Source organism: Loxodonta africana, chromosome 8 (genome assembly GCF_030014295.1).
Source record: "Loxodonta africana isolate mLoxAfr1 chromosome 8, mLoxAfr1.hap2, whole genome shotgun sequence".
Classification (NCBI taxonomy): domain Eukaryota; kingdom Metazoa; phylum Chordata; class Mammalia; order Proboscidea; family Elephantidae; genus Loxodonta; species Loxodonta africana.
The window spans coordinates 90294858-90317722 of NC_087349.1; the positions used below are offsets into that span (position 1 = coordinate 90294858).

General features: G+C 41.6%; 1 protein-coding gene across 2 annotated transcripts in view; it reads left to right on the forward strand.

Annotated features, from left to right (window-relative positions):
• CHN2 (chimerin 2) overlaps nt 1–22865 on the forward strand; it is a 363690-nt gene that overhangs the window by 187907 nt on the left and 152918 nt on the right. Inside the window, exon 4 of one of the 2 annotated variants that reach the window (XM_064290106.1) lies at nt 6816–6903. The exons of the other annotated variant lie outside the window; for it this stretch is intronic. Within the exon in view, the coding sequence (XP_064146176.1) occupies nt 6816–6903 (88 nt within the window). The remainder of the gene's footprint in view (nt 1–6815; nt 6904–22865) is intronic. 2 annotated transcript variants of the gene reach the window in all.

Genomic DNA, 22865 nt, shown 5'->3' on the forward strand with positions numbered 1-22865 from the left:
AGGAAATAAGCCACCAGGAAAAAAGATACCGAGAGTAAGGAACAGAAGGTACAAGCAGCTGAACACCAGCTCTGGAGCCAATTAAGCCGGGCAGGGTCAGTTACTGAAATAACAGTTCATTGCTTTCTTGAGATTCATCACTGTAAATTAATATTTATCGAGCAGCCACGGCACCTGGCACTCTGTTGGCATTTCCTGAATGTTCCTTGCCAGGAGATTCAAAACGTCTCCCAGTGTACAAAATTCTCATTTGCCCTTTTTGTCAGTTATCAATCAGTCATTTTATAAGCATTTATTTATTGCCAAATGTGTGCCTGGGTGGTCAGCCAGGAACTGTGCAGAATATTGACTCATGAATGTATGTCTCTAGCCAAGACCGCTCCCCTGGGCTGTAGACACCTCTGTCCATCTGCCTACCTGACCTCTTCACATAGGTGTCTCCCAGGTCATCGCTAGCCTAATGTGCAAAATAGAACAGACTCCATTCCACGAGGTGGCCACTAACTTCAGAAATCAGGGGGTCACATCGCACTCCTCTTTTTCCTCCTCTCTCTTCCGTTGCTTAGCGAGTGTCAATTTGACTTCCAAATATATCTTGCTTTTGCCCACTTTTTTCCATCTTCATGACCATCATGTGGTTTGAACTATCATCTTTTCTTACTGGAATTATTGCAAGTCAGCAGTCTCCTGCCTGATCTCTGCTTCATTGTTGCCTGGAGTCCTCCCTCCAGGCCACATTCACACATAATTCATTCTCCAAGCAGCAGCTCAAATAAAAAAAAAAACGAATTGTGGTCAAGTCAACTCCAAACCTATGTGTGTCAGAGCAGAACTGTGCTCCTTGGGGTTTTCACTGCTGATTTTTCAGAAGTAGATCACCAGGCCTTTTTGCCTAGGCACCTGAGGGAGGACTTGAGCCACCATCCTTTCAGTTAGCAACCAGGTGCTTAACCATCTACACCACCCAGGGACTCTGAAATAATAATTCTTAAATATGTATCAGACCCTCAGCGGCTTTCCATTGCTCTTAGAGTAAAAGCAGAACTTCCTACTGTGCCTGTGAGCCACGGTGCACCTCTTGTATTCATCTCCGCCCTGTCTGTTCCACTCTTCTTGGAGGGCACTGCCTTTCATCCTTAGTGCTTCTATTGCCTTCATCAAACCAACAGCAAGGTTACTACTGCAGGGCCTTTGCAACTTGCCCTTTGCCTGGAATTTTCATCCCCAGGTTCTCTGGGATGTCCGGGTTTCAGATCAAATTTCACCTAGTAACAGGGGCCCTCCAACAACCCCATAAAGCCAGCACCTCTCCAACCCTAAGATTTTCTCTATCACATCACCTTGCTTATTTTGTACTTAATATATTTTCTAATGGATACCTGGTGGGCATAGTGGTTAAGAGTTTGGGTGCTAACCAAAAGGGAAGCAGTTCAAATCCACCAGCTGCTCCTTGGAAACCCTATGGGGCAGTGCTACTCTGTCTTATAGAGTCGCCATGAATCAGGATCGACTTGACGACAACGGTTTTTTGTTTTTTTTGTTTTTTTTTTAATACTTTCTCATTTCCATATTGAATCGTTTACTTGTTGATTGTCTATCTTCCTCCAGGAGTATGCAAGCTGCAGAGGCTTCATTAGTCTTCATCCTAGCTATATCCCTAGCACTGAGCAGCATATGCCAAGCAACCGTGTGGGCAATCAGTAAATATATGGTAGCATGATGAAACGCAGATAGAGACCACTAACATGAGGAATTTAGGATTCTCAAACTATTACTAATAGCATATCAGGTTTACTCAATGCTGTTATTAGGGTAGTGAGCTGGACTTTTGGCAGTTGGTAAGGTTCTTGCTTAAACACAGACTAATATTTTTTTCCTGGAATAGTCCTAACTTCTTTTTGGCCTTTCCAAAAGGCCAACATGTCAAGATTTACTTGCATAACTAATTTAAAGTCAAGTTCCACTAGAACTACCTAAAGGAGACACAGTCAGTAGGAAGTCTTTTGTGACTGTAAATGATTTGGTGTCACTGGTCTTTCTGAAATTGCTGTAGTGAATATGATATTATAAAAAGCAATTTCCAAAAAAATGGGAAATGAAATCACACATTATTATTTCAAATCGTTCTCCACTTTATACGGCTTCATTCCCCCTCACCCTTACATCAGAATAATCTATTTTGGAAAACTTTTTTTTTTAAAAAATGCAAAAGTGAATTGTAGAATTGAGTCGTCCCGCATTCATGACCAGAATCAACTTTTCTCTTGATCATTAGAGGTAAACCCGACAGGAATGACAATGGCTTCTCTTCAGTTGCTGTTGTATTCTCACTACCTTGTCTGACCTCCTAGTGAATCGTATTCACACTATAAATACCTCTCCCCCCCCTCTTTTTTTTTTGCATTTTCTCTAGTTTTTGGTATTCCTAAATATCTGCTCATTTCACCCTCTTCTGCTTTTATTTGTAAAATCTGTGTTCTTGTAAGCCTGAAAAACCTTCAATTTCACCATTATGCTTTTTAAATATTTATGAATCATACCCAGATTTCACAGCCTTGTAGCTTTAGGCATTTGTCCTACACATGTCTGGAAGATTGTAACAAGCCATATTGGTTGATCATACCACTCTCAACTAACTCAAGACATTTTGAATTACAGATTTTTAGTAAACTCAGAGAGGCTTCTCCTTGTCTACAATCCTCCCCTTTTCTTCGTTTATTCATTGAACATAAATGTTTACAAATAAAAGTGCCTTTCAGGGAACATGAAAACTCTACTGGTTCAAGATAAGACAAGGTATGTTCTTTAAACTAATGAGATTGATTCTACCAGCCACAGACAAAAATCAATCCCATTACCTTTTAATTGGCTTTATGTGTAGTAATCAGGCCATTTCTTTCCTGGCAAGAAATATTTCTAATCCTTTCATCCCAGACTTTCTCCACGGGTCTCTTCGTTTCCCTTAATACTGACACGAGCAAGAATAAAGGACTTCTCCCATCATTATTCCTCCCAGGCTTTCATCTCCCTCACCAATGCAGCCAGGCTTTGTCTTGATCCAGCTTTGTCCGTAGGTACGCTTGCTTTGGTTGTAGACCCTCTGATATATAGGGGAAAGACCTTCTAATACAACCAGGGTTAGAAAAAAATTTAGACACGTGAGTTTTATTTTTTTCTAAAGATAGGTGATTTGGGCTTTTTTTCACTAAAAACTTTCTATCTCATCGACAAGTGCTGTGATCTACAAAAATATACACACATCCAAAAAAGAATCCATTGTCTTTAGAGTACTTTAAACCTTTTCTAACCTAACACTGACCCTGCAAGTTGTTGTTGTTGTCAGGTGCCGTCGAGTTGATTCCAACTCATAGTGACCCTGTGTACCACAGAATGAAACACTGCCCGGTCCTGTGCCATCCTCACACTCCTTGTTATGCTTAAGCCCATTGTTGCAGTCACTGTGTAACCATCTCGTTGAGGGTCTTCCTCTTTTTTGCTGACCCTCTGCTTTACCAAGGATGATGTCCTTCTCTGGGGATTGATCTCTCCTGACAACATGTCCAAAGTATGTGAGATGTAGTCTCGCCATCCTTGCTTCCAAGGAGCATTGTGGTCACACTTCTTCCAGGACAGATTTGTTTGTTCTTTCGGCAGTCCATGGTATAATCGATATTTTCTCCAACACCACAGTTTAAAGGCATCAATTCTTCTTCAGTTTTCCTTATGCATTGTCCAGCTTTTACATGCATATGAGGTGATTGAAAATACCATGGCTTGGATCAGGCCCACCTTAGTCTTCAAGGTGATACTGCTTTATTGTTAATCCAAATAAAATGAAATCCTTGACACCTTCAATCTTTTCTCTGTTTATCATGATGTTGCTTATTGGTCCAGTTGTGAGGATTTTTATTTTCTTTGTGTTGAGGTGTAATCCATACTACAGGCTGTGGTCTTTGACCTTCACCAGTAAGTGCTTCAAGTCCTTTTCACTTTCGGCAAGCAAAGTTACCACTTAGAAAATATTTACTAATTTCCGAGGGGATATCAGAAACAGCAGGTAAAGACTCTTGAAAGATTGCAGGACGGCATAAACTGTTTGCACTTGACTACTAACAGAAAGGTTGGCGGATTGAATCCACCCAGTGGTGCTGTGGAAGAAAGGCCTGGTAATAATCTTCTGTAAAGATTACGGCCAAGAAAACCCTATGGAGCAATTCTACTAGGTAACGCACGGGGTTGTCATGAGTCAGAATCGACTCAACAGCAAGGGGTTTGGTTTTTTTTAAGGGCTCTTGAAGATAGGCTGCTATGGAACTCAGAGGTTCAGAAACAACAGAAGCAGGTAGGATGAAGTGGAGAGGTTCCCCAAGGAACAGTATATACGCTGAAGCATTCATTGAGGCAAAAGTGAAAGTTTTCTCCTTAAAACAGAATAAGGAAAACAGAGGTGAGATTAAACAGTGATTGATAATAGATAAAGACCCTTGTAGTCCTTCGATGGTGCGAACAGTTAACACTCTCGACTCCTAACCAAAAGGTTGGAGGTTAGTGTTCACCTAGAGGGGCCTCAAATGAGAGGCCTGGTGATCTACTTCTGGAAATCAGTCATTAAAAACCCTGTGGAGAAAAAATGAAAATAAAAAAATAAAACAAAAAAAAAACCCCTGTGGAGCACATTTCTACTCTGACACACTTAGGGTTACCATGAGTCACAGTTGACTCGACAGCAAGCGGTTAAAGTCCCTTGAGATGTTCCTTAATCTCTCTTGGCAATTTTAATTCTGAAAATCTAACTTGAAAATGTGTGTTCCTTTGTATAATGACTAGAGATGGAGTACTATATTGTGTAGTTAGTTGTTTTAGAAAAACAAGAATAACCGATAGCATCATGTATTACAAGGAATTCTCCATTCTCCTTACCTAGCCTGTGGACAGCTGTAATCTAAGACACCGTTATTGACTATTGCCACGGGTTCAATTATATTCCCCCAAAAATGTGTGTATCAACTCGGTTGGGCCATGATTTCCAGTATTGTGTGGTTATCCTCCATTTTGTGATTACCAGGTCACATCCCTGATCCAATGTAAAGGGAGTTTCCCTGGGGTGTAACCTTCCCTGGGGTGTAACATCAAGAGATAAAAGGAAAGGGAACCAAGCAGAGAGTTGGGAACCTCACACCACCAAGAAAGCAGTACTTGGAGCAGAGGGCATCCTTGGGGCCCAGGGTTCCTGTGCTGAGATGATGCTTCCAGAACAAGGGAAGACTGATGACAAGGACCGTCCTCCAGCACTGAGAAAGAAAGACTTCCCCTGGAGCAGGCACCCTGAATTCAGACTTCTAGCCTACTGGACTGTGAGAGAAAAAATTTCTCTTTGTTAAAGCCATCTACTTGTGGTATTTCTGTTATAGCAGCTCTAGATAACCAAGACAACTAGCAAGAGTGAGGTGATCAAAACCACAAACACAATGACTATGAGGATGTAACAGGCAGGCCTTTGAAAGGCCAGCCTTACAAGCCCAGAAAGACAGCCAAGGCTGCACCTCCACAGCAGTTGCCATCTCCAGCAGCCCGTGTGTCGGCTCTGTGACTCTAGGACTTAGGTCCCAGAACAGTTACCTAGTGGCCAGGACCCTCCAGGAAAGGGAATGATGCCTATAGCACTAGGTTCACCAGAAGGTTATAAAGACACGCTTCCCATTTTGCACACCTGGTTAAATTTTCACTGAGAAATATTGCTAATAAAGTCAGGCTACATTTTGCCCCAGGCAAGCCAGGTCTCCTAGGATAGTGTTGCCTGGCTAAGCAAGCAATAAAACATTTGAAAATGGGTTTCTAACCCTGCCTCTGTTTTCCGTCACAAAAATGTGAATGGAGCTATTTCAGACAGTCCCAATTTTAACACGACTACCTGAATGAGAGTGCCTAATTATTTACTTGCTGTCGTCCCCTCAAGGATAATGAGAGCTAACTTGTGTGGAGTCCTCAGTGTGCCCCAGCACTGGGGTGAGAGTTTTACACATGTTATTCCTCACAACAGTCCCTTGGGATAACTACTGTTCTTTTTATCTCTCTCATTTTACATAAGAGGAAATAAGACTTGAGACAAGTAGTACCAGAGGGAAGAGGCCAGATTCAAACCCAGACAGTCCGAATCCAGGACTGGCCTTCTCACCTCAGAGATTCTCAAACGGTGGTCCCAGGACCAATAGCAAGGGCATCACCTGGGAACTTGTCAGAAATGCAGATTCTCTGGCCCACAACTAAACCAGCCACTCGGGAGATGAGCCCCAACAATCTGTTCTAAAAAGCCCTCCCGGGGATTGTGATGCACGCTTAAGTGTGTGGAACATTTTTCTAACCGTTATTTCTGCTTCCCTCTGCTTTCTAGTCTATAATCCCTTCCCAGTGCCCTAAGGACAGAAGAACCCTAATGTTTTTGCTTTCTGGTAATGCTGACTGCTTGCCCAGCTCTGTGCCAGACTGTTCATGGATTTCAAAGGAGATGCCAAGTCACTCCTGGCCTTGTTTTTTTCTTAGATATGCTTTCTCCTAGATATTATTTTCTAAGCTTTTAAAAATGTATTGCCTTTTTCTCTAGTATGTCTAATTTTCCCACACCCTCTTATGCTGCAGAGGCCAAATATGAATCCTTATAAGGGGATAGATGGATATGTAGAAAGAAAGAAAGATAGACAGGCAGACAGATAAATAGATGATAGATAGAAAGATAGACAGATAGATAGATGATAGGTAGGTAGGTAGGTAGATGCCCTCAAGTCAACTCTGACTCCTGGAAACCTTATGTACAACAGAACGAAGCATTGCCTGGTCCTGCATCACCATCACAATCGCCAGCCTGTTCGAGTCCATTGTTGTGGCCATTGTGCCATTCCATCTCAGGTAGGTCTCGCTTGCACTCACTGCCCTTCTATTTCACCAACCATATGTCCTTCTCCAGTGACTGATCCCTCCTAATGATGTATCCAAAGCAAGCAACTTGGACAGTGCTCCATTGTGATCCATAGGGTTTTCATTGGCTGATTTTCAGAAGTAGTTCACTAGGCCTTTCTTCCTAGTCTTTCTGTCTTAGCCTGGAAGCTCCACTGAAATCTGTCCACCATGGGTGGCCCTGCTGGTATTTGAAATGCCAGTGGCATAGCTTCCAGCATCACAGCAACACACGAGCCACCACAGTATGACAACCTGACAGACTGGTAGTGGTGTAAGGTTATGATCGGGGCTTAATTTAGCCTGATTTTCCATCCCCATCCCCCAGTTTCTGGTGCTATACTTCTTAGTGTTAGGTCTGCATTAAAAAATAACAAAAATATTCAAATTCAGTTCTAATAAAATGATTTATATTCATGCTCATTCATGTTCAGTACATACTATTATGAACTCCAGCTCTCATAAAAATTTCTCCCTACCTTGTGGCTGTACACAAATCCTCACTAGATTTCATCTTGCTTTTAATGGACCTTTACATTAATAAAAATACTAAATCATTATGATGTCAGGAATACTTTGAATCGTATTTCTACTTTCCAAGGTGCTAGTCCCTTTATTCAGTGAATCATCTGGAGGCTTAATGAGCATTTCTCAATCCAGGATTTTAGACGACTAATTAGCCAACAGAGGACAGTGGTGATCCAGTGGTGGAATTTCCATCTTCAGTGCAGGAGACTCAGGTTCAATGCCCAGCCAGTGCACCTCTTGCACAGCTACCAGCTCTCTCTCGGTGGAGGCTTTCATGGTGCCATGATGCCGAATAGCTTTCAGCAGATCTTTCAGACTGAGACAGACCAGGAAGAAAGGCCTAGCGATCTACTTCCCAAAATCAGCCAGTTTAAACCCTACGAATCATAACAGCCAGATCAGCGACTATGAAGGGGATGGCGCAGTACTGAGGATTTTGTTCTGTTGCACATGGGGTCATCATGAGTCAGGGACCCTACGAATCATAACGGCCAGATCAGCGACTATGAAGGGGATGGCGCAGTACTGAGGATTTTGTTCTGTTGCACATGGGGTCATCATGAGTCAGGGACCCTACGAATCATAACGGCCAGATCAGCGACTATGAAGGGGATGGCGCAGTACTGAGGATTTTGTTCTGTTGCACATGGGGTCATCATGAGTCAGGGACCCTACGAATCATAACGGCCAGATCAGCGACTATGAAGGGGATGGCGCAGTACTGAGGATTTTTTTCTGTTGCACATGGGGTCATCATGAGTCAGGGACCAATTCAATGGCAACTAACAACAACAACAGTCAGCTAATAAGAAAAGCCAGTTTTGCTCTCCCAGCCCTCCTTCCTTGCCTCAGTTTACCCCTCCCCAGCCATCGCCAGACTGACACCGACTGAGCCATTGGTAATCAATCACCCTTGGCTGTGTCCTTTAACAAATTACAGTCTCGCCTGACATTAGCTCCAAGTACACCGTATCTCCCTGACTTGTTGGACAGAATGGTAAGCTTTGCTTTAGTGATGGTATCCCTTTCTTCCTCCTCATTTACATGGCCAGTGTCATCTCTCCATCTACTGCAGAAGGAAATTAAATAGCCTTGGCACAGCCTGACCAAGGCATATTGGTTGCCATCCAGCACCTTGTGTCCTTATGTGTAATTATGCGTTGATTGTTTCATGGATTGCCTTATATCTCCTAGGTATCACTACTAAGTCTGTAATTGCACTTCTCTGGTTGTCCCCTTGCTCTGTTATGGTCCTCAGGGTTCCATGACTTCCCAGAAACCAAGCTTAATGCAGCTTCAGCAACACCTTTCAATCCAGGGTTGCAGACCAGACCCCTTAGTGTTTCATTATTCTCCATAGTTTAAAAATATTATTCAACCAATTTTGGCCCTAGTTCATTGTGATTGTTTTTTATTTGAGTTGGCATCAGCACGCCATAGTTTAAAAATTAATACGATTCTCTCCTCCCAGTGCAGTAAAAGATGGAAGGGCATGAACACAAATAGACGCTTTGACCCACCATTAAATAAAAAGGCCTTTGAGGCATTGGCAAGCTCTTGTTTTCAGTTAACTATAAGATGCCTTGAAACTGATTTTTTTAGAATGGACTGTCAGGTCCATTAGTCTAGCATAAGCATTGGCAAGCTGCATCCTGCACCTGTTTTTTGTAATTTTTTTTAAAATTGTGCTTTAGGTGAAAGTTTACAGCTCAAGTTAATTTCTCATTCAAAAATTTATACACATATTGTTTTGTGAAATCGGTTGCAATTCCCGTAATGTGACAGCATGCTCCCCCTTTCCACCCCAGGTTCCCTGTGTCCATTCATCCAGTTCCTGTCCGTTCCTGTCTTCTTGTCTTGCTTTTCGACAGGAGTTGCCCGTTTGGTGTTGTATATTTGATTGAATTAAGAAGCACAGTCCTTACATGTATTATCGTTTGTTTTATAGCCTGTCTAATCTTTGTCTGAAAAGTGGGCTTCAAGAATGGTTTCATTATTGAGTTAGCGGAGTGTCCGGGGGCCATAGTCTCAGAGCTTCCAGTCTCTGTTAAACCAGTAAGCGTGGTCTTTTTTCTTGAATTTAAATTCAACATTTTTCTCTCATTCTGTCCAGGGATCTATGTTATAATCCCTGTCAGAGAAATTGGTGATAGTAGCTGGGCACTGTCAAGTTCTTCTGGTCTCAGGCTGATGAAGTCTCTGGTTCATGTGGTTCTTTAGTCTTTTGGGCTAATATTTTCCTTGTGTCTTTGGTTTTCTTCATTCTCTTTGGCTCCAGATGAGATGGGACCAATAGATGGTCACTTACAAGCTTTTAACACCCCAGATGCTACTCACCAAAGTGGAATGTAGAACATTTTCTTTATGAACTATGTTGTACCAATTGACGTAGATGCCCCCAAGACTATGGTCCCCAGCCGAGTCCCAGTTACTGGGTCCCTCAAAGTGTTCGGATGTGTCTGGGAAACTTCTATGCTTTTGCTTTGGTCCAGTTGTGCTGACTTCCCCTATATTGTGTGTTGTCTTTCCCTTCACCAAAGTTGATACTTGTCTACTATCTCGGTAGTGATTTCCTCTCCCCCACCCCTGCCACCCTTGTAACCATCGAATAACGTTTTTTTCTTTGTGTAAACCTTTTCTTGATTTCTGATAATAGTGGTCACATACAATATTTGCCCTTTGGTGACTGACTTATTTCACTCAGCAAAATGCCCTCCAGATTCATCCATGTTGTGAGATGTTTTGTGAATTCATCATTCGTATTTTTGCATAGTATTGCATTTTTTTGCATAGTATTGCATTGTGTATATGTACCATAATTTGTTTATCCACTCATCTGTTGATAAGCATTTAAGTTGTTTTCATTTATTTGCTAGTGTGAATAGTGCTGCAGTGAACATGGGTATGCGTATGCATATGTCTATTTGTGTGACAGCTCTTATTTCTCTTGGGTATATTCCTGGGAGGGGGATTGGTGGATTGTATGGTATTTCTGTTTCTAGTTTTTTAAGGAAGTGCCATATTGTTTTCCAAAGTGGGCATACCATTTTACATTCCCACCAGCAGTGCGTAAGAGTTCCAATCTCCCTGAAACCTCTCCATCATTTGTTATTTTGTGTTTTTTGGATTAATGCCTGGATTATTGGGGAGAGATGGTATCTTATCATAGTTTTGATTTGCATTTCTGTAAAGGCTAGTGATCCCGAGCATTTCCTCATGTGCCTGTGGCTGCCTGAATGTCTTCTTTGGTTAATTGCCTGTTCATATTTTTTGCCCATTTTTTAAATTAAATTATTTGTCTTTTTTGTTATTGAGGTGTTGAAGTATTTTGTAGATTTTAGAGATTACACCGTTGTTGGATATGTCATAGCCAATTTTTTTTTTTTTTTCCCAGTTTGTAGGATCTTTTATTACTCTTTTGGTGAAGTCTTTTGATGGATATAAGTGTTTAATTTTTAGGAGCTCCCCGTAAATAAAATTTTATTAGAATACAACAATGCTTATTTGTGCTAGAGGGGCAAAATTGAGTAGTTGAGGCAGAGATTGTATGGTCCTCAAAGCCTAAAATATGTATTACCTAGCCCTTGACAGAGAAAGTTTGCCAATTCCTGGTCTTATACTAAAAGTAACTTTGAAGAGTGAGTTAATACACATAAAGTACTTAGAAAACTGCCTGGTATTTATATAAGTAACAACAGTGTCTGCTATTTATATATTAGAAGTGCTGGTCTTTAATCTCTACCACCTCCTAAAAAAAAAAAAAAAAAAAAACTTTTTTTTTTTTACCTCCTAAAAAAAAAAACAAACCTCTAAGCACTATATAAATATTAGCCAAAAAAAAAAAAGGAATTTCAGAGTTTTAGCCCTAGAATTTTGTTTAAGCGATCAGCTGCTAACTGATAGGCTGCCCGGCAGTTCGAACTCTCTACAGGAGAAAGATGTGGCAGTCTGCCTCTGTAAAGATTACAGCCTTGGAAACCCCATGGGGTAGTTCTGCTCTGCCTCAGAGGATCACTATGAGTTGAAATCTACTCAATGACAACAGGTTTGGTTTTTTGGTTTGGTGGCCCTATAGTTTAGGGTGAATTTGATCCCCAGCCACTTTTACAAAACCATTTCGCCTTTATATTTAATACTGTACTAGACAGAAGTATTGGTCTTTAATTTTACCATCTCCCAAGTTCTATCATTCTTTGTTCCTATTTAAACAGATTACTTGTATTCATCAATTTTAACACTTAATACTCTTACATTTCTGGGAAGGGTGAGGGGAAAAAAACCTGATATATGCGGAGAAGAATGAGAGTGATAGACTTTGCTTTTTCCAAAGTACCTTTAGCACCACTTAACCCAGATACCATTAAGCTTTAAAGGAAGGAATTTACTAACAAGAATGAGGAATTAAATGAGTATACTTACCAATCTTTTTCCTCCTAGAAATTTAACAGCTGGATTAGTTTTCCCTTGATTTGATTTGATTCTATTGGGTACTCGAGCTCTTTGAGCTTAAGAGAAGTATGGAGAATTTAAAGAAAGAGTCAAGAGAATAACAAAGATGAATTAAAGATTGGAAAAAATGGGACCTATAAGAAAAAGTTAAATGAACAAGGATTATTTTGTTTGGGGAAGAATGGGCAATCAGGTGGCAGAGCAATAACTCATAATAAATGAAGCTTATTCACCCATTCTATGGAGAATATTCTCAGGTGCTTATCCGCACTGAAGACAAGAAAGGGAAATAGCAGATTTTGAAGCAAGGGTGATGTTTAGCTGTTAGGGGCCATCGAATCGATTTTGACTCACAGCGACCTCATGTAACAGAGTAGAAATTCCCCACAGGATTTTCCTGGCTGTAATCTTTATCAGGATTTCCTTTTTTAAAAGAAGGTGCCCATCTGTAGGAAGTGTCAGAAGAATGGACAAGTTGATTCATCACCTGGTATGGGTCTCCTTCCCTGGTGGGAGGCCAGCCTGGCCAATATGGCCTCCACTGGACTTGGCTTAATGGAAAGAAAGAGCCCATTTTCCCTGGAGCAGTGGCTTCAGGATGCCAGAGGATGAGCACAGAGCTGCTACCAAGAATGGCAGGTCTAAGCCGGAGCAGTGTGCCCAACTGGGTTGTCCAGACAAGGAACGCCCAGGGTGGGTGTTGGGAGCCAACATGTAGAGCCAAGGAGTCATAGTGCCAGAGAAGATGTAACAAAGAAGAGTGGTTTAAAATGAGCCCTTGGGAAGATGATCTGGGCCAACTGGAGGTATGAGCGCCACTCATTGCTGGGCTTTTGGGTGTTCCTGAAACCCTGCTGTGAGAGCGGGTTGCAATTAATTGAGAAGTCCCAAGTTTCCAGGCATGTCTTTATTCTTTCAGTGTTTTTGGAACAGCCGCTCAGAGCAGTACTTCCCAGTCCTGGGTATGTGTCTGAATTGCCTGTGGAGATTCAACCTTACAGACACCCTGGCTCAAGCCCCGGAGATTCTGACTTAATGGGTATATTACTTAGGATTCTGTTGTGAGGGGAAGAAAGGGTGGAGGGACTGGAAGGATATGAGGAAGTTCCCTGAATGCAAAGACTTGCTGAACAAAGGGCTTTGAGAAGGATGTGAAGCAGGTCAGATAGCAAGTCTGGTGCACCTCTGGGTATTAGAGCATGGTGGTTAGGGTGGGTAAGGGCCAGAGCTCCTGGGTAACACTCCTGCTTTTACACCTACTTTTCTCTGACTCAGCTTGTCCTTTGGAAATGAGTATAATAGATCTTACTTCCTGGGTAGCTGCAAAGGTTAAATGGATGAATAAATGTAAAGAGAGTGTCCAGAACAATGTCTGGCACGGAGCATGCTCTCGATAACTATTACTATAATTATCAGGCTCTGACATGCATGCGAATCAACTCTAACACTTTCTCCTGTTTCTGCTCAAGTTGCAAGTTCTAGAGACAGAGCATCTGATTGGCTTATGCTGGTCCACGTGTTCAACCCTGTTCTAGAGAAGGCGCAGGGTCTCGATGAACAGAATCACTAAGACTACAAGCCATAGTTGTTATCTGGGGTCTTCAGTCTTCACTTTTTGGAGATTCAGAAAGCAGGAAGGGGGTCAAGTTTTGTCCTGTGGCTCAGAGGCCTAAAGCACCAAGACGTGAGCCACCAACACTGCCAACCTTTCCGTTGAAGACATCATTGAAATTTCAGTGAGCCCCAAATAGGCAAAGAGGGGGCATAAAGCAGACCCACCTCTCAATTAGTCCGTTAGTTCCGTTGATGGTGTGCTCTGTGCTAGATACGGAGCTAGGGAAACAGAGATACGAAGTGCCCTACCCTCAAGAAGCTCACAATCGGAGGTTATGAAGGTCACCTGACTTATTTATGTGCCTCTAAAAAAAATTTTTTTTTTTAAGTTCAGAGTATGTGTAGACCAGGTTATTAAAGTGTCCAGATGACAAAGAGATGTAACGTGAGTCCTGCATACTTACAACTTAGCATAGCCTGTTGGTAATCTTCAAAGGTTTCTTACAAAATGAAAGTCCAGTCGATTTTTATAATACATTCTAAACAAGACAGGAAGGAAGTCATCTCATCAGTGCCCCGTCAGGATTCTGAAAGGAATGCCGTGAGGAAAAACAGGACCTTAGATAGAGTCTAGGTGAAAAAAAACGGGAGATTTTAAAGCTTGCTCAATTTGCATTCGTTACTAAGCAAATTGATTGTAAGGGTGTACATTTCAGCATCTGTGTTTTCTTTCTCTACCTTTCAAAAAAAAAACAGAGAGCCTTAATTTCTAACTGGAAAGCAATTACCCATATTTATGTTTTCTGGATGAAATTACTCCAATATCACCAATACAAACCCCCCAATGAAAAGCCCTTTCTCCCCCGCCTGATCTATAGCTAAGAAAACCCAGCGGTCTAGCTGCCGTGTGTCGGAGGTTGCTACATTGGATTTTTAAAATTATTTCTATTAGGTAAAAACTTAACATTTACCAGCTGCTGAGGGATTAGGAAAGCTTTCTTTTTCAATAACTGGAAACCTTGTTTACAGAGGACTTGCAATATTCTTTAAATGCCTTTGTGTTGAATATAAAAGAACTTGTGTTTATCTAGGCAATGATAATCTGACTATAAAGCCAACTCATTTAAGGATTATGCTTCCTGTCTCTCACTATGCAGCTGTCACACGAACGTTCTTTCAAACTTGGCAAAAACTCTGAGAATTCACCCTTAAAATTAGAAGAATGAATTGAAACATAAACCAGGTAGTTTGGGAATACGCATAATTCTAAATTTCAAGGGAATATTTGAGAGACCCAAAATAACACTACGTCTATGCAAATTCATCTCAAATTCTCATTTGTTAACTTGTTGATGGGATTCTGTTCATTCCAATGAGATTTTCAGGTGTTCAGTCCCGGCAAGGAAAAATTAGGGCAATTCAGACAATCTAATATATATTCAGAGTCCCTGGGTGCAAACAGTTAACATGCTTGGCTGCTAACCAAAAGGTTGGAGGGCCAAGTCCACCCAGAGACTCCTCAGAAGAAAGGCCTGGTAAGCTACTTCTGAAGAAATTAGCCTTTGAAAGCCCTGTACAGCACAGTTCTACTCTGCTGAACCTGGGATTTGCAATCAAGTCGACGGCAACTGGTAGTAACGTACAGCCAAACTGTAGAACCTTTTAGGAAACCATGGATCTCAGTGGTTACACACGTGTACCCTGGGGCCTAAGGCCTGGGCCTCAGTGCAGGCTCAGCCACTTACTAGCTGTGACCTTGAGCTAGCTCTTTAATAGTGCTGTAAAATAATATAGTGTTCACTTACCTCTTGGAGTTGTTTTGAGGCCTAAATGAGATAATACATGGGAAACTCTAAGGACCTCTTGGCACAGAGTAGTTACTTAATAAATGGTAACTCTTACCACATCGTTGCAAGCCCCCACAACTTTTTACATGTATTATCTCATCTAACAGTAAGTAGAATGTTGTTATAACTCTAGTTGTATTGGAAGTTGAAGAAAATGAGATTCAAAGACGTTCCTTAACTGACTCAGGGTCACACACAGTCGAACTGACAAGTGAGGTTCTGAGTGTGTATTCTTCTTCTCACTCTGCTGGTAACGGGTACAGGTTCCCTTTGCAATCTAAACTCCCTCTATCTGAATATTCAATGTAACGACTTACAGAAAGTTTTAGCCAAAATCACTATCTCCATTTTTAAGAAATGTGCTGCAACTCGTTCGCATGTGCATGACAGCAAAAATGTTTTAGTCAGGAGTCCTGACTAACAAGGTGCTCTCAAACTCTAATGTTTATACACATCCCCTGGGGGTCTTATTAAAATGCAGATTCCAAATCTCCAGTCCCTGGGTGGTACAAATGGTTAACACATTCGGCTGCTAACCAAAAGGTTGGAGGTTCAAGTCTACCCTGTGGTGCCCAGAAAGAAAGGCTTGGTAATCTACTTTAAGAAAGCTGAAAACCTTATGGAGCACAGTGCTGCTCTGACACACAGGGGGGCTCCATGAGAGGGGATCGACTCGACAGCAACTGGTACTGGCAACAGCCTCCAAGGTGATGCCAAGGCTGCTATCCCAGATCACGCTTTGACTAGCAGGGTGCTGGGAGATGTAGGGTGGGCTTCTCCCATATCTTAACTTTCTCTTGATTGGACCCTGTGTTTAAACATACTGTACATTACATCTATAATTGCCGTCACCTTTTCCTGGAGGAATTAACCCTTTAGCATTTGTTTATGTCCAGTACCTGTGGCCGCTACAAACTCAGGTCTAGTTTAGATAGCATCGTTTAAATCTTTGACAATATTATTTTGCTATTTTTTATTATCATACATGTTTACTGTATAAAGATAGTGAAATTTGTATTCTATTCAGCTGTGAACTGCTCACAGACATACCTACTAATTACTCCATTAAGCGTTAAACTATTAGGTAACTGATGTTTTAAATATATTATGCAGAAGTTCTTATTAGATTGTTTTATAGTTGTTTAAGGGCATTTTAGCAATATGTGGGGAAATTGCTAGTTTTGGATGTGCTAAGAATGACTTATTTTTTTCCATTAAAATAATGGAATATGTAGTTGTTGTTAGCTGCTGTCAGGTTGGCCCCCAACTCGTGGCAACACCGTGCACAACAGAACAAAACTCTTCCTGGTCCCGTGCTACCCGCATGATCTGTTGTGGATTGGACCATTGTGATCCATAGGGTTTTCCTTGGCTGATATTCTGAAGTAGAGCACCAGACCTTTCTTCCTAGTCTGTTCTAGTCTGGAATCTCCCCTGAAACCTAGTTAGCATCATAGTAACACACAAGCCTCTGCTGACAGATGGGTGGTGGCCATGTATAAGGTGCAACGGCTGGGGATCGAACCCAAGTCTCCCACGTGAAAGGTGAGAATTCTACCAATGAACCACCATTGCCGCTAAATGGAATATATGCTGTTGCTATTTGAAAGTTTGCTGCCCAGCACATTTTCAGCAATGCATTAGATTCAGATAACAAGGTGTGCCTACGTTTACTCTGTGTCAGGGATTGGGTGACATCCTGGGAATACAGTGATGAAGACAATATTGCTGCTTTGAAAAGCACACAGAGTAGTTAGAGAAGAAACTGGCAATTAAATATTTAAAATACCGTGGACATAAATCAGATACTACATCAGCCTGAGACCGGAAGAACTAGATGGTGCCCAGCTACAACCAACGATTGCCCTGACAGGGAACACAAACAGAGAACCCCTGAGGGAGCAGAAGAGCAATGGGATGCAGACCTCAAATTCTCATAAAAAGGCCAGACTTAAAGGTCTGGTTGAAACTAGAAGGACCCCAGAGATCATGGTCCCCAGACCTTCTGTTAGCCCAAGACTGGAACCATTCCCAAAGCCAACTCTTCAGACAGGAATTGGACTGGACTATAAGATAAAAAATGATACTGGTGAGGAGTGAGCTTCTTGGCTCAAGTAGACACATGAGACTATTTGGACAGCTCCTGTCTGGAGGGGAGATGAGAAGGCAGAGGGGGACAGGAGCTGGCTGAATGGACACAGGGAATACAGGGTGGAGAGAAGGAGTATGCTATCTCATTAGGGGGAGAGCAGCTAGGAGTATATAGCAAAGTGTATATAAATTTTTGTATGATAGACTGACTTGATTTATAAACTTTCGCTTAAAGCACAATAAAAAACTTTTTTTAAAAAACAGTGTGATAAGTTTTCTAATAGAGACATGTAAAACAGTCTCTAAGAGCACAGAAAAGGATGAGCTTAATTCCTCCTTCGATACAGCAGAGGCTTCTCCTGTATACCAGTAGCAGCTAATATCCATTGAGTGTCTCTGTGTGCCAGGCTCTATTCCAAGCACATTACATGTATCTACTTGCTTAATAATTACAACCTGGTGAGCAGGTACTTTTATTATCATCCCCATTTTGAAGATGAGAAGACTAAGGAACAGAGAGATTAGTTGCTTAAGGTCACACAGCTGATAAGTGGCAAAACTGGCCTCAAAGCCAGGCAATCTGAGTCCAAAGCTTGCCTGCTCAACCATCACATGACCTACCCCCCTATTGAAACAGAGTTCAATGTCTTAAAAAAAGAACGTATTAAAACCAATGGACACATGAAAGGGGTAATTTTAGAACTGCAAGTTACTCAGTTTGGAGCATAGGATGAATATGGGGCAATGAGACCATTAGGTTAGAAGGCATACAGTTACGTTGGATTTGCACCAGAGATCTATATCTATATGGTGGGTGAATTGCATGGACAAGACTAGACAGGACGTAAACTCTCTTCAATAGGTGAGGTCTTGAAAGAGTGGTTGAGCTCTTGGCTGCTATCCAAAAGGTTGGCAGTTCAAATCTACCAGCCGCTACTTGAAAACCCTACAAGGGCAGTTCTAGTCTGTCTTGTAGGGTTGCTATGAGTTTGAATCGACTCAGTGGCCACATGTTTTTTGGGTATTCCATGAGCGTGGTCCCTTTCCTATTCATCATCTTGGTGAGCTAAGCTTTTATTTCTGCCTAGCTCTCATGCTAAGAGCATGTTCGGAATGTCTCTTCTAAAATACCTTTGGAACAAGTCACAGGGAAAATCTTATTGTCTGGCCATTTTTGTCTCAAATGATCACTCACCCATTTACCGAGCTTAACTATGAATTACTTTGCTAAAATGACATCCATTCTCACAAAGCAAATACATGTTTCTAGATACCAGATACTCTGAGATTTTAGTATGCTTAAAAATCGTCTAGGGGGGTTGATTAAATAATGCATTCCAGTTCCACCCTCAGTAATTCTGGCTCAGTTGGTCCGAAGTGGGGATCACAAATCCACGATCTTTAACAAGCATCCTGAAGTTTCTGTCTTGAATGACCCCCAGCCCATACTTTGAGAAATGCAGCCGTATGGATACTCCGGATAAGGGCAGTGTGTGTTAAGGCCGTTCCTAAGGAGGAATTCCAAAAATGTTCTGATCAGCAGGGAAATCAGCAGATTGCCTACCTCAGTGAACTTTTCTCCTGTAAACAAACAAAAAAAAAAAACCAAACTCAATGCCATGGATTCGATTCCGACTCGTAGTGACCCTATATGCTAATTTAAAATTAAAAGTTCAGTTGTAAAAAAAAAAAAAAAACCAGTCACCATTCTGTGTGGTCATACTACCAAAAACCAAAACCAAACCCGTTGCTGTAGAGTCGATTTAGACTCATAGTGACCCTATAGGACATAGTAGAACAGCTCCAGACTTTCCAAGGAGCACCTGGTTGATTTCAAACTGCCGACCTTTTTTTGGTTAGCAGCCTTAGCACTTAACCACTATGCCACTAGGATTTCCATATGGTCATACTGTGTACTCTGAATTCACCTTTTGTGTTTGTTTGCTCCATGATCTACTTGGTGCTTTCCCTCAGGGCTGAGAGCTGTTCCCTTCTGAACCAGGTAGCTCATCTAAAGATCCAGTATTGGAGGATCCAGTCATTGGTCTACAGATTACTAAAAAATACATGCCCTCTATTTTTTAAAAAGGGTGAGCTTCTTCATTTCTTGGAGTGGGCACTAAATTCCAAGAGCAGGCACTATAGATCCAATTTCTGTAGTCCCTGTCCACAATGACCAGGCTCATCATGATGGTGGTTGTCTGACTCCAGCTGTTGTCCTTGGACAATCACAGTGCCAGGAAACTCCAGAACCAACCTTCATTCATGTTGGGACATATTTTATGTTCATTTCCTGTCTGAATCCACGTGATCACCTAAATTATTCCTCTACTTTTGAAACAAGTTGACGGATGTTAACAAATTATAATTTCCAATGAGAATGCAAGAACTTCTTAGCTGCCTTACTTTTCATTTATTAACTGTCCTCTCTCTCGTGCACTTTCATGGGTGTCACTGAAGAGATTCTCATACATTGGGAAACTGAAAATCCATGCTTCAATTTCTTTGATAAAACCAACCGTCATTTCACAGGTGAATGCCAACTGCCATCAGTCGCTGATATGGAGCCATGCCTAGAGAGTGAGCCAGGTTCTTTAAGGCACTGCTGTGTCACAGCATATAGGTTATATCTCTCTAGGCAGGTCCCTTGTCCCCAGGAGCCCTGACACTGGGCCACTCTGTTTTGTCTGGATCTGAGGATCCAATATCATCCAACTTGAAAAAAATATGATGTCCTTTGACCATTCTAGGATCATTTAACTTAAAAAATAAGGAGCCCTGGTGGTACAGTAGTTAAAGCGACCAACTGCAAACTGAAAGGTCATCAGTTCAAAACCACCAGCAGCTCCTCAGGACAAAGATGTGGGAATCTGCTTCTGTAAAGATTTACAGCCTTAGAAACCCTATGGGGTCCCTATGAGTTGGGCTTGACTCGACTGGCAGTAGGTTGGGTGACACAGTGGTTAAAGAACTCAGCTGCTAATCAAAAGGTTGGCCATTCAAACCCACCAGCCGCTCCATGGGAGAAAGATGTGGCAATCTGCTTCTATAAAGATTACAGCCTTGGAAACCCTATGGGGGAAGTTCTTCTCTGTCCTATCTGGTCGCTATGAGTCGGAATTGTTTCAACAGCAGTGGGTAACTTAAAATGAAAATGAAGCTTCTCACTAAAATTCCAAAGTTTGGTGGAATACAGAGATAGAGACTATGTTTAGACTCCTGCAAGAAAAAAATTTAGGAAAAGGAAGAGTTTTGTTTTGTTTAAATCCCATCATGTATCTCCCTGTCTAACATTGACAAGGAGAGGGAAGAGAGATTTACTCAGACTGCTATCAAAACAACCTCCACCAGGGGGAGCAGTGATTAGATGGTCGACCATATCCTAGGTCTTTGCGCCCTCTAACTTCCATCTTTCATTTCCCCTAGGTAGGGTTGCCAGAGTCAGAAAAAAAGGAAATAAAAATAGGATTTCTAGTTGAATTTGAATTTCAGATAAACAGTGAATATTTTAGTATATTTTCCATGCAATATTTGGGCTCTATTCCGTGCCCCTATTCCAGATGTAGTCTGTATCACACAATTCAGGGCTCCTGTTTCATTGTCTAGGCATTTTTATAGGTGGAAAATTTGTCCCTCAACTGATCAAACTCTCCTCTGGGCAGGATTTTATTTGGTATCCCTCAAGGCACCATGAATATTGACATCCTTACTTGGAGGTTACATTAGATTTCTCCTTCAGTATTTCCCTCCTGAGCAAGCATAGAAGACCCCTGGATGGTGAAGATGACTTGTACTTGACTATTAGCCTAAAGGTTGCCTGTTCAAACCCACCCAGAGGCACTGTAGAAGAAAGGACTGACAGCTTGCTTTCATAAAGATGGCAGCCAAGAAAACCCTATGGAGCAAGTCTACTCTGAACACACATGGAGTCACCATGAATTGGAACAGGCTTGATGGCAGCAGGGTTGGCTTGGTTTTGGTTTGCAAGTGGATAACACCATGAAACTCCTCACACCTTTCCACTGTTGCTCCTGTGAGGTCATTACTTTATGAAACAGTAAAAGGGCTGAGTGCTGAGCCTTGAATACCTAAGTACACCATATATTTTGATGATTGATGGATGATCTAGATGCAATCTGTTGTCTGTTAAGAGGCAATTAAATTCAACATTTATTAAATACTTGCCTGCATGCCGGGGGTTAGTAGGCTCTATCTACCAGGCTGTCAGTCTAGGAAGTTACTCTTCCCTTTTGGGGAAATAAGACAGAGAAAGGAAACTAGATTGGGAGCCACACCTAGATTTTTCAAACTTGTGCTTAGCTAAAAAGATGGCAATAAGAATATCCTTAAAGAGAATGAAGGGGCCCTGGTGGCACAGTGGTTAAGTGCTCAGCTGCTAACCAAAAGATCAGCAGTGGGAACCTACTAGCCAGTCCATGGGAAGAAGGTGTGGCAGTCTGCTTCTGGAAAGGTTACAGCCTTGGAAACCCTATGGGACAATTCTACTATGTCCTATAGGGTTTCTATGAGTCAGAGTCAACTCGATGGCAACGAATTTGGTTTTTCTGGGTTTTATAGAGCATCATTTAAAAATTTGGAATACTAGTTCTCAAAGAATGGGAAGATACCTTTGCCATTATATATTGTATACTTCCATTGGCTTTTCTATTTTTAAATTATTTTGTAGTATGTTGGTGTTGCAGTCTCAAATCTACAGTAATAAGAAAGTAATAAAGAACTCGGAAAGCCAATGGAATGATATTAACAGCAAAATGTTGAATTCCTATTAAAAAGCTTACCAACATGTAGAGTATTGGAACACTTCATTGATAAAAGAGGAAATCAGATAAGAAGGTCCCTGTTTACACACTTTGTGCTTCTATTAATATTATTTAGATCTTCCTTCATAAATTCCACTGAGCAGGTTTCAAACCTTGAAGGTTGAGTTATGAATCTCTCTTCTTGGTTAGTGCTCTTCAAGTGTAAAATGCACAGAACAGTGAAGACATACTTAGAAGTGTGTAGATGATTAGCAGAACTGCCCCAGAGGGTTTCCAAGGAGGACGTGGTGGATTCCAACTGCCGAACCATAGCTCTTAACCACTACACTACCAGGGTTTCCAAGATGATTAGTTTTGTGCCAGTTGGATTGGTTCTAGGCAGGATTGTGAGTGTGGTCCCCAGAGCCCTGGCTTCCCCTTTCTGTACCTCTTCCCTTGGTCTATCATGATCTACCGCCATTCAGGTGCCCTGCATCCTTCGGAGGGTGTGGGTAGATCTCAGTCAACTGCATGTAGCTTGGAATCCCACCATTGTGCCTGTGTGAGCTGGCTGAGAAGTCGTTTTCTGTTAAAAAAAAAAAAAAAAAAAACTGCCTATTTATAGACAAAAATGAGTGTAAATGACACAGCTACCAGGCAAATATTCTACACTAGTAAATAAACA